Here is a 12,362-nt window from a genome sequence, read left to right as displayed (position 1 = left end):
GACTTCTGACTTCAGAGCTGTCAGAAAATAACTCTGGGTTGTTCTAAGTCCACAAGGCTGTGGCCAATTATTTTAGCAGCAAAAGGAACTGAATTCAGAGACAGACAGACAGGCAGAAGGGGAGAAAGACAGAGAGAGAGTAGACAGACTGAAGGAGGGCAGGCGATCAGGATTTAGGTGGACAGTCAGAGACACAGGTGGGTCAGAGACAGACGGAGAGATAAGCAGATAGGGAGCCTGGAGAAAGGTACAAGGAGGAGGGCAGAACGTCTGATGGGCAGGAGGCAGGAGATGAGGTAGGCAGGCAGGTTGGCAGACAGAAGCAGGAAGTGGGCACAGAGGCAAGGATGGGAGAGAGTGACAGCGAGCCAGGACGGCAGGCAGGGGCCCTCAGAGCTCGTCCTTGTCTCCAACAAGCATTACAGGAGCTTTCTGAGCTGCAAGTGGATCCCATTCTGGGACTTCAGCACAAGCCTTGGAATGGGTACAGGGAGCCTGGAGGGATCCGGTGCCAGCTCAAAGCGAAGCAAGGTCAAGGCCACGGCCACCTTCATCTCATTCATGGCAAACTGCTTCCCGATGCAGTTCCTGGGTCAGGGAGGGAAAAGGAAGTGAGCAGAGCCTTCTAACCCCTGCCGGGCACGGGGCATTCAGGGCTCTCCTCCACGTGGCCCAGCCCCGATCCCTTCCTTACGGGTCACACTGAACGTGCTGCCCAAGCCTCGGTCCACCCTCTCCCCCTGACCTTTACAAAGCCCACCTCTCTCCAGGACTAGCTCCTAATTCCTACTTCTGCTCTCAGCAGTAGCAAGTCCTGTTGGGGAGGGTCGGCCCTCTAAGCCACAGGGTCAAGTCATGTGAATCAGTAAATATGAATTAGTACTTTGTTCACTCGTCCACAGGCAGTTTCTGGTTTCAGGCCAGGCCAGGGCACTGTAGGGGGGTGTGGGCCACTCTTGGGCCCTCACCACCCATGGCAGACAAGCAGGAGACCCAGTCCCCAGACAGGACAGGACAGAGTTGTGTAAGAAAGTCAGGATGGCAACTGGGAGGCTTCTTGGAGGGGCCACGGGTTAGCGCCCCTCGACCTGCTGGACCACTTGCCTCCCAGTCAATGCTCTGGCCTCCTGTCTCCCCGCAGCCCCTCAATCAACCCGCCCCTGGAGCCTTCCCATTCTACTCCAGCAAGGCCCCTCCTCCCGTCCCGTGGGCTCCTCACTGGCCTCTTCAGTCTCCTTGCCTCCCCTCCCTCTACTGCAGCCACGGCGGCTCGGGGCCTGCTGCGCCCTCCATCACAGGGAGGACACGTCGCGGGGCCTCAGCTGGCGTCACAGTGCTCTCTGGGCTGTTCCTCACTCACCTCGTACCTATCCAGCCCCTCTTCCTCACTCCGCTCCTGTTGAGGTCCCCTCCCCCTGCCTCTGCCGGCCACATGCTCAAGACTCAGTCTAGTGACCGCCTGGCCTCCTGCCTCTGCCACCTGCACCTCTTTCTCCCACATCCCCAAGCAGCTTTAGTGTTAACTCAAGGACACATCACCGTCCAGTGACCAGGACAGTGCCAGAAACATGGAACATTCCACAATCTGCTCAGTGAATGAATGAACGAGTGAAAGAGTGGATGAATGCATGATGTCTGTCTTGTAAGGCAAACGTACTGACCACTACACTATGGAAACGTCGCATGTCTGTCTTGAATAGCAGTAGTTGTTTCTTGACTGTGAACTCTTGGAGCAAGGAAAGTTCCTTTCGTCTCTGTGTTCCCATCTTGTAATATATGGTTTGGCACACAGAGGCTTCCTTAATAAATAGCTTTCTATTTGAACAAAGTTAATTGAATTGAAAATAAAAGGACTGGAGTAAAATTAAACATTAATTCTGACCTCGGAATTGAGTTGCCAGGTACCCCCTGTCCTCTGGTGGCAGCCGCATGACCTGCAGCCAATGTCTACAAGGAAGAACAGGACCCTGGCACAGACCAAATCCTAGAGCAAATTCCGGGAACGTGTTGTGTCAAGCCTGTTTGTGAAGGTTGATTCACCAACTGAAAATTTCACAGAATTATACACTCAGAAAAACCTTGGATTACTAAGTAGTTCCAAAGTTATGAAAGTTACTATTTCAGGGGGGATCTGTAGCCATTGAAGATTTTCACAGCAGTCATTTTGGAGTCTATCATCCAGCTTAACAGCCATGTCATACATGCTTTATATTTTACACGGCAGGAACTTCTCAAATGCATGTGTCAAACACAACATAGTGAGTTTTCTCTCAAAAGCACTTGATTGACTTCAATTTCATCCTTTTTTCCAAAATTAGACTGTGTAGATTTTGGGACTATGGTATATAATCCCCGCTATGTATATAGAATTTTGGCAACTAGAAAAGGTGTCATGTGTATATTAATACGTGGTCATAACTTTGTTGGGTTCGACCACAGAAATAGAGAACACAATCAAGGCTTTCTTCAAATGGCAACTGTAACTGATCACATACATAGCTTGAATCCTCGGGACAAGAAGGCAGCTGGAAATCCAAATCCATGAAAACATGACTGCTGATACAGTGAGAGGTGGATTGGTGAATTAAGTAAAAAAGACAGTGGGCTGGACTAGAAATGTGCCAAGAGAGAAAACCACCTTTTAAGAAGACTGATAATTGGGAAAAGCAAACATCTGAAGTTTAAGTTTCATGGAAAATTCTAATGTTGAAAAGTCATACACCTAAAGTGAGGAAAACCCTGGAATACTTGGGAGAGGCCACGGCCATGAAAATGTGGCTGGTTGTTGCGGAAGTCAGGAGGCCAAGGTCTCCGTGGCGTGCCCTGAAGGCCTTCTTGTACATGGGAATACACGCCTCCTTCTCAACATGCCAACATACAGGGACATAACTGCATATACCACATATGAATGTATACAGTCACACACATCAGGTAGCACTCAGTGACACCTGACTGCCCCAGGTACAGAAGGCCTCACCTGGATCCTCCTGAGAAGGGCAGGAAAGCATGGCTGTGTCGAGCAGAACCCGGTGCAAACCGGGATGGGTCAAACACCTGCAGAGAGAGCACAGGGCCAGGGCAGGTGGTGTCAAACTCCTTGCACCAATCCATCAGGGGACAAGAATCCCCGAGGGAGAGCAGAGGAGGTGCTGGTCTGGAGAGAACATCCCATCCCCTCCTCCCATGGCCATCATACCTCTGGTTTCGGCCACACCTTCGGGTTGTGGTGAAGTGCATAAAAGGAGAGGGAGAGTAGGATTCCTGTGGGGAAGGGAGGAGAGAGAGAAGACTGATGGTACCCATGGCAACAGGGGCAATGTGCACAAAAGGCCTGGGAACCACCATGAGAGCTACCCTCCATCACTCTGAATGAAATGGTGCTCTTGCAAGACAGGTGGGCTGGAGGTGACAAAGCACATGAGCACAGATTAGGAGTAGGTAAAAATGGCCCAGGACTGAGAAGGAAAAGAATTGGAGGCTTACATTTAGGATCACCTCACATGAAAACTCACATTTATCAGGTGCCATCATGAGCCCTTGGGGAAAGTGCATTAACTCATTTAATCCTCACAGCAGCCCTCAAGGAAGACACTCCTATCCTCACGTGCAGCTGAGGCACCTGAGCCTCCGAGAGGTTGAGGGATGTGTCTGTGATCCCACAGCTAGGAGGTGGCTGGGCTGGGATTCAGACCCACTGGGAGGTGAGCCAATGGGTGGCCTCCAACCATGGCAGTGTTCTCAGACCTGAGCATCAGCTGCTCTCAGCCATCCACCTGAGGGCTCCCCAGAGACTGGACCCTCTGACCCATGACAGTGGACTCCCTGAGCTCCCTCGTTTACATAGACCCCATATGGAAAGAACCACATCTCCCCTTACTTATTTCTGCTTCTCTCTCAAGCCTTCACATCTCAAGGAATTAGAATTTTAGGGCTTCATTACAAGACCACATTCAAGGGCTAGCATTTGCTTATTGAGCTTTCGTTGGTTCAAGTTCTGTGTCAGGCGTTTTACAAAACGTCCACACTGCAGAGTAAATATTAATTATCTTCAGGCGGAAACAACCGACACAGCATCCCGGGGCTGGAAAGCACATGTGTATTTCTGATCTCCCATGTGGTCTTGCAGAGTGCTTAGTTTAGTGGGTGTGGTGAAGTTCATACCTGCAGGTAAGGAGCGTCCATCAGGGAAGGTGATGGGCTTGCTCATTTCTCTGCTAACGAATGGCACTGGTGGATAGAGTCGTAGTGCCTCCTTGATGCACATAGTGGTGTAGGGCATCTTGTCCAGGTGGTCCCTGAAAAGAAGCCCATCTAAGGGCAGGCAACCAATGGTCCTCCACTCATAGAGGGGAAACGTTCTCCCATCTGTTGGGCACTCACCAGGTGATGGAGGCGCCATCCCCCAGGAGGCTCTGGATCTCTTCCCGGCACCTCTGCTGATGCTCAGGGTGGGAAGCCAGAGCATAGAGGGTCCAGGAGATGCCACTGGCTGTGGTGTCGTGACCCTCGAACATGAACGTATCCACTTCGGCACGGAGGTCCGTGTCAGACAAGCTGCTCCCATTCTCCATCTGCGGAGGCAGGGAGAGTGCAGGGTTTGCCCTTCCTCTGTGCTTCTGGGCAAATCCTCAGGCCTCTCCTGCCCACACTCACTCTGGCAAAGAGGAGGATGTCCAGGAAATCCAAGTGCCTCTTGCTCCTCACCTTCTCCAGCTCTCCCTCCTTCTGCAGGTGAGCTTTCCTCCGCTTGATCACTTCATCTGTCCCAGAACAGTGGTTCCCAGGCAGAGCTGAGGGCTCTGGGGAACCAGATGCAGCACCCACCATACCCCTATCTGCCCCTCAGGCCCAATCTGGGTACCAGATGGATGAGGACGAGGGTGGGAATGGGCGCACATGTCAGGGCAGAGAGCTCCAGCATCGAGTGATCCAGGTCGGGCATCCCCTCAATAGCACAGCCCATGGAGGCTCTGTCTGAATGCCGCTGGGAGGGGCTCTCATTCCACCATCAGCAACGTGGTGACACATGTATCTCCCTGCACATCACCTGACACCCTGACATCTCGGTTCCCAACCCCTGCACCAGGAAGTACCCAGTGTGGGTGTGTGCCAGCCCCTGAAGAGGAAGCAGGAGTCTGGGCTCTGCCTGAGGGCTCAAGGCCAGGGGAGGAGTTACCCAGAAGGAGGAGAAGAACCTGTGTGTTGATGGGCCAGCTGGCAGGCCCGGTGGCTCCAGCGGCCTTCAGGGGTCAGTCTGTAGATGATGTCGTTCTGGTGGAAAGCATTTCTTATTCGGGAAATAATCAGATTGCCGAGGTCCCTGATGGCCTGGATGTAGGACTGGATGTTCCTGAAGGGAGAGGATGCAGAGGAGACTGGAGTGGAGGGAGCCTCTGACCTGGAGATGGAGTGGGGCTCCAGGTGGGGATTCCTCAGTCAGTGGGGACAGGCAGCACTGAGGCTTCGTCATTTCTGCCTTACAACCCTGGAGACCCTCAGTCCTTTACAAGTGGCCTGAGCAGCCAGGCTTCTCCCTGTGCAGGAATCAGGGACCTGTGACTGAGTCAAAGTTGGTCTGGGTGGAATTTGACTGTGGTCCATGACTCTGTGCAGAATGTTGCTTTTTGGGCTGAGAAGCATCCACGCTGCCCTAACTGCCTCTCAGGTAAGTCCTCCCCAGCTGGTGAGAACAAGGACCCTGGCATTGAAATGTTGCCACTGACCTGTCTGTCTGGATGCTGCCCTGGTGGCTGAAGGCGCACTTCATGATGGTGTCCAGTGTCATCAAGGAGACGTGTCCAAGGACCTCCAGATGTGAGTCCAGGCTGATGAGCTCCTCCCACTTGTCCTGTGGTGGGAGGGGGACATTGACCCTGCTCTGCTCTGCCAGAAGGCCTGTGCTGACAAGGCCAGGCTCTCTCTCTGTCTCTCTAAATCTTCGGTTGAGATTTCCTCACTTTCAAAGCAGATATGTTTTAGCAGTTTGAAGCTGTAACACATGTGTGTAATGTGGTGTCTATTTTCTCAGAATCATTTATTATATAATTAATTATACTCTCTCATAATATTCTGAATCAATTCTGAATTCTAGGAACAATTTATGGTGATAATCACTTTGTGGCAGACCAGAAAACATTGTTTCTCAACGGACAAAGGGGTAATCTTTTGTGTCTTGAGATCGGAACTGAACAGGCGATGGCCAACTTTAGTAAACAAATATTTCAAGGCAGGGAAAAGGTTGAGGGACTCTATTTGGGCTCCTATGAAGGGGCGATTCCTTTCATTCATCCATTGTTAACTGAGACCAGCTGGTGCTCAGTCTGGATCAGAGGTGATGTTTGCAAGACCTGGCTCTGTGAGTGTAGACGTGGCCTCATTTCCTCCCATGAGTGGCTCAATTCCATGCAGAGGCCTTGGGCCCCAGACCAGAGACTAGTTGAGTAACATCCTGGGATGTCCACTCTGCCACTGAAGCTGCCATTGTCCAGGGCATCCGGGGGCAGCTTGCACCGCTGTCCAGGGGAATGACCCTTGCTCTAATCTTCTGTGTTGAAGATGTGGAGATGAGAGGGGAGTGGACCCTAAATACACTATGTCCCTGCTTTCCCTTTCTTCAGAGCAAATTGTGGATCCAAGCTGCTGCCTGGGGACCCCTGTGTCCCTTCCAGGTTTGGTGAGCTGTGTCTCAGAGTACGTTCTGAATGCATCATTCTGGAGGCTGTGTCTGACGGACGTCTGAGGGACACAAGGGTCTGAGAGTGGACTTTGTCAGCAGTGCTGGATGGAGTGGGTCCAGGTGACAAGGGATGGACTCACCAGCATCACTCGGACAGAGTCGGCCATGAGACCCACGTAGGGCTTCAGGATGTCATAGTGGAAGGCTGGGGTCAGCATCCGCCGGTGCTGGAACCACGTCTGCCCCTCCAACAAAAGCAAACCATTCCCTGGGCCACAGATGGGTGTGTGTGGGTCGGAGAGACTGGATCAGAGAGATGACTAGGGACAACTTGGGAGGAAGCACGGGTGTCAGGAGGGGGCACATCATGGGCAAAGGTAGGAAAGACCAGTACATTTCAGGAATGTGAATTTCCAGAATGGCTGGTCCATAGGATGTGATTATGACAGCTGTGAGACAGAGGTTGAAAAAGAGTAGGGGGGCAGGTGATAGAAGGAATCAATTAATAGTCAGGCTGAGAATACCGCAGAGGACTGAGGAGTGATAAGAAGAGGCTGAGCTTCAGGAGGGCTCTCAGCACCATTACAGAGGGTGAGAGTTTCACTGGAAGGAGAGAAATGAGGCTTGACTGAAAGATGAGGTGGTGACAGGGTGCCTGGCACCCGTTGTTCTCCATTAACCAAAGTGGTAGCTCTTGGTAAACCTAACTGGTGGGTGGACTGCAGTTGTATTTAAATGTACTTACCAATCCAGGGAATCAGCAATCTGTAGGCATCATGAGACTTTGGGTCTGAAAGGTAAGGAAGGAAAGTGGAGGGCACCAAACAAGACAGGCAGCCCCCAGAGCAGCTGTGGTACCTTCCATTCCTGATGCTTGTCAGCTGGCAGTCTGTCTCAAGCCACCTCCCTCTTGCCTCCCATCCCTGACTCTCTCTGTCCTGATGGTCACTGTGGGCCCAGGAAGGCAGACTCAGTGTCCCAGCAGCAGAACACCCACAGGACTAAGATGGTGAATCGGCAAGAAAGATAGGCTCTGCTCAGTGCCACAGGGTAAGAAAGAAGCCTGTGGTTTTCCTACAGTTTGTGGTGGTTTGGCCATTTCATGACCCAGGACAGGCAACAGTGAGAGGTGCCAAACCTAAATCAGTGTGGACAGGGAATTGTCTTCCAGACCTGGGATCATCTCAATTGGGTTAAAACAAGAAAGAAAGTAAGACAGAAAAGAGAAGTCAGCCCCACCCAGGTGTTTAAGCATTCACTAGAAGTGAATAATGTTGGCCTTAGTCTGGCTTGTGGGCTGCAAGGTTGGTAGAGAGTCAGGTATTGATGGCTGAAGTGCCAGTTTCTTCTGGAATTTCACAGATCCAGGGGCATGTACCCAGGAGGGAAGATTCTCTCCTGCTGGGATGTGGGTTTCCCTCTCACCTGATCTCCCCAGGACCACCTTCATGTAGTCAGGGTCATAGATCAACACTAGGGCTTTCGTCCCCCACAGCCAGCGAACACAGGCACTTGGGTATTTCTCTACCCTCTTCAGTAGGGGTCGCAGCTCGGTCTCCTCTTGGAACTGTCCCCAAGGGAAAGATAAATCAATAAAACCCTTCTGTGAGTTCCAGTGCTGGAGTGGGGGTGAAGGGCTGGATGGGTACAGGGAGATCGTTCTTTTTTTTTTTTTTTTTTTTTATAGTGTTTATTTTTACTTGTTGACAGTTTGCTTTATTTATTTATTTATTTTTGGCTATGTTGGGTCTTCGTTTCTGTGCGAGGGCTTTCTCTAGTTGTGGAGAGTGGGGGCCACTCTTCATCGCGGTGCGCTGGCCCCTCACTATCGCGGCCTCTCCTGTTGCGGAGCACAGGCTCCAGACGCACAGGCTCAGCAATTTTGGCTCACGGGCCCAGTTGCTCCGCGGCATGTGGGATCCTCCCAGACCGGGGCACGAACCCGTGTCCCCTGCATCGGCAGGCAGACTCCCAACCACTGCGCCACCAGGGAAGCCTCCAGGGAGATCGTTCTTGATCGATCCACAGAACTAGGAGTTTGGAACTATTTCTTCTGACCTGGGCTCTGCCCCAGACCTTGCTGGCTGTCCACCTTCGTCCTAAGACCACATTCTGTCCCTTGTCGGGTAGAGCCCTCGGCCACCGGTACAAACTGCCTACAGAAACTTACATCAGGGATTCACTCCCAGGCGTAGAAAACTTTGGGAAGTGATTCGTACAACATTTGCATGAGCAATTTATGATAAATCGTATCAATTGATAACCAGTTTAGTCATATAATTTTATTTAGAGAATAAAGTAGTTTATATTTAAAAAAATAAATTTATATATTAATTTCCTTTTGCTTACTGACTTCTGTATATCATCAATATTCTCCCAGCATACATGTAAATGTTTGCTAATATGAAAGTGTTAGGATGTATATGGCTAAGTGAAAAAAACTAAGTACTAAATTGTATGTGTATATATTATTTTATTTTATTTTATTTTATTTTATTTTATTATTTTTTTCTTTTTGCGGTATGTGGGCCTCTCACTGTTGTGGCCTCTCCCGTTGCGGAGCACAGGCTCCGGACGCGCAGGCCCAGCGGCCATGGCTCACGGGCCCAGCCGCTCCGCGGCATATGGGATCCTCCCAGACCGGGGCACGAACCCGTATCCCCTGCATCGGCAGGCGGACTCTTAACCACTGCGCCACCAGGGAGGCCCATATTATTTTAAATATTGAGTGTATACACAGTGATAGGATAGATTCTGGATGTATACATCAAAATGGTATTGATCTAAGGTTCTTACATGTGGATCTTTAAATCTTATTTTCACTTACCAATAACTAGAAACTTGTGTGCACTTTCCACCGCCTAGAGGAACCTCTTGAAACTCCTCAGTGTGGACCACAAAGGCCCTTGCTTTCTGGCTTTACCCTCTCTATTCTTGCCTCCTGCCGGGCTGGCGAGTCCACAGGACCCATTGCTCTGCCTCCAAAGATGCTGCCGCCAGTGCTCCTTGCACTGGCCCCACCTGCTCACACTTCTAGGCCTCTGCCCAGGTTCTTTCCTCTACCTGCTGTGCCCCTCCTCTTTGCCACAGAGCAACTGCCTCTCCTTAACCTTAGAGATTCAGCTTCGTTTTATCACCTCTGGATTTCCCGTCAACATTTGGTCCTAGGCATGTTCTATGCAGTCACCTCGTCTTTAATTCAATGGCTTCTGTGTAGCTCAAAGCATCCCCCTGCCACTTTGGTATCTAATCTCTGCCTGCATCCTTCTACCATCAGGACTCACCAGCTCTGAGGCAACTTGCCTACTGGAGGATGGGTTCCTTCACTGAGCACGTATTTACTGAGCATTTACTATGTGCCTGGCACTGTTTTAAGGCACTGAATTAGGATGCGGCTGTAGATGCTTGTCTGTTTGGAGCCTCCAGGAGGAGACAGTGAGATTGAGGACATGACAACCATAGGGGCTCATGAATCTGTGATGGACGGAAGACCAAGCCTCTGGGGAAGCTTTGGGGCAGGGACCCTAACTCAGACCTGAATGTTAGAAAGCTCTTCGTCATGCACTTGCTCATTCATCGAGTCATCATTTACCAAGATGCTCTCGGGTTACAAAGATGAACCAGAGGCGGGCTCTCCCAGAAGGAGCTCACAGCTATGACCCTGCAGACAAAAGTAGCTGAATCCGGTTAGCACTGCCTTATGAGAAGGACAGCCAAGGGAAAAAGGGTTGTCCCCTGCGCTCCTGGGAGACCCAGAAAGACATCTTGGAGGAGGTGGCTTGGGGCTGGGCCTTGGTAGACAGACATATGAGGGACAATTTCATTCCAGGTAGAGGGCACATGGGAGCAGAGTCCCAGAGGCCAGAATGCCCAGGCAGGCGGGGAGGACGCTGAGTAACCTGGGGTGCAGGAGATTAGGAAGGAGAGGGGAGAGAGGTACTGGGCCAGCCCACGTGGGGCTTGGGCTGTTTCCGGTTCCCGTCTCTGGCTCCACTCTACAATAATCACGCTGCAGAGAAAGGGAGGCCTCAGCTCTCTGCAGCCCCTGATTTTCTCCCAACATTTGTTCAGTCCACAAGCCCCTGATGAGCCCCTCTCCATGTGGCCCCTGACTTGGCTCTGAGCCCCCGCCGCCCAGGCTAGTGCTGCCAGTGCTGGGTGGGTAGGCGCTGCCCCTCCCCAGCCTGCAAGCCGCTCCTTCCCTCCTTCCTGTCCCTCCACACATTGGACTGACATCCCTCTGCGCAGGCTCTGTGCAGGGTGCTGGGGGTGAGGGGGATTTCACACTCGGTTCCAAGAGCTCATAGTCCAGTGAGGGAGGACACCAGGCGGGTGACCTCACCCTGTGGATGGTGCAACTCAAATGTCAGTTCTCCTTACCTGGCACCCTCCTGGGAACCTCGCTCATGTGTGCCAGCAGCTTGTCAGGGTTTAAGCACTGAAATCAGGAGGCTGGAAAATTCCTCAGTCTTAACAAACCGAGCCAGTTTGTCCCTACAGCTGATGTAACACCCCACCCAGGAGGTGGGTCTCTTCTCCTGTGACCTGACATCTTCCTAGATTCCTGTCTGTCATCTCCACCAACAGTGAGCCCACAGGGCAGCATCCATCAGACTGATTGATGTCTGTGCTCCCAGGCAAGCTCAGGGCCAGGCAGAAAGGATGGGATTGAGGGGTGGGGCAGGGAAGCATCTAGAAGCCTGTTCTATGAGAACAGCTGAAGCTGCTCAGCCTGGAGATGGGGGAGACTCAGGAAGGAACAGCCACTGTCCTCAAAGTGCAGGGCTGCTAGGACAGCCTTCAGATCTACCTAAGGGAGGAGCATCTGACAGACCTGAGGACACCAGCACAGGGTCCTGGGAGGGAGGGAGCTACCCAGACTGGGATGAAGAGCCAAGACCTGAGAGGTAAGCTGGGTCCTTTTGTGAGGTCACGTGCTCTTCCCACAGCAAGGCTTTGTCCCATGGGCTTGCTGATCAGGACCATGGTCTGAGAGCCCCGGCCCTCCCTGCCCTCCCACTCCCCCGTCCCACTCCATCCTACCTCCTGCATGTGCCCATAGAGCCAGTGGGAAGGAGGAGACGGGAATTGCTGAAGGGCTTTGAGCAGCCACTGTCTGCGCAGGTAGAGCTGTGCTGCCTTGAGCAGAAGCAGAACCAGGCCGAGCAGGGAGACCACCTGCAGGAGACCAGAGACACCACCCAGGGCTCTGAGGGTGCTCAGTGCAGAGACACTCATGGTGCAGCGGCTTCTGGATCGCTGACTGTCCCTGAAGGTGGCTGACCTCCCCTGAGCACCCAGCCTGGTCAGAGAGGCTTGCACCGCCCACCTGGGGGAGGGTGAAGGTGAGGGCAGAGCTCAGACCTGGGCCTCCAGAGTTGATTAACTGTGGAGGATGCACTTCTGGAAACAGTGGGAGAAAAACTTCCTCAGCTGACAGTGACAATGGCCAAGCGCAACCCCACTTTCCTTCTCCATATTACCTACCAAGTATTTAATGAGCACCTACAACGTGTCAGGCAGTCTGCTAGCTGCTGGGACACAGCCGTAAGCAAAGCAGACATGAATCTTGCTGACTTCAAGACAGTCACAGTCTCGTTTACCAATGTTCAGTAGATTTGGTTGGTTTTATTATCATCCCATTTCGGAGGGGAAAACTGATTTCAGAGAAGAAAAGTGATGTGGC

The 12,362-nt window shown here is 51.9% G+C and overlaps 1 protein-coding gene across 1 annotated transcript; it reads right to left on the bottom strand.

The window, feature by feature from the left end:
• Positions 1 to 419: 419 nt before the first annotated feature.
• LOC132479710 (taurochenodeoxycholic 6 alpha-hydroxylase-like) lies at positions 420 to 11,914 on the bottom strand. The gene is made up of 12 exons (XM_060083206.1): positions 11,720 to 11,914; positions 8,102 to 8,243; positions 7,422 to 7,466; positions 6,817 to 6,944; positions 5,724 to 5,848; positions 5,196 to 5,350; positions 4,654 to 4,760; positions 4,381 to 4,571; positions 4,162 to 4,295; positions 3,197 to 3,261; positions 2,978 to 3,054; positions 420 to 588 (listed from the first exon to the last, which is right to left on the bottom strand). Exons 1-12 carry the CDS (start codon positions 11,912 to 11,914, stop codon positions 420 to 422), a joined length of 1,533 nt encoding a protein of 510 aa, XP_059939189.1.
• Between the last annotated feature and the right edge of the window lie 448 nt (positions 11,915 to 12,362).

Source organism: Mesoplodon densirostris, chromosome 2 (assembly GCF_025265405.1).
Source record: "Mesoplodon densirostris isolate mMesDen1 chromosome 2, mMesDen1 primary haplotype, whole genome shotgun sequence".
Classification (NCBI taxonomy): domain Eukaryota; kingdom Metazoa; phylum Chordata; class Mammalia; order Artiodactyla; family Ziphiidae; genus Mesoplodon; species Mesoplodon densirostris.
This window is presented reverse-complemented; position numbering and strand designations above follow the sequence as displayed.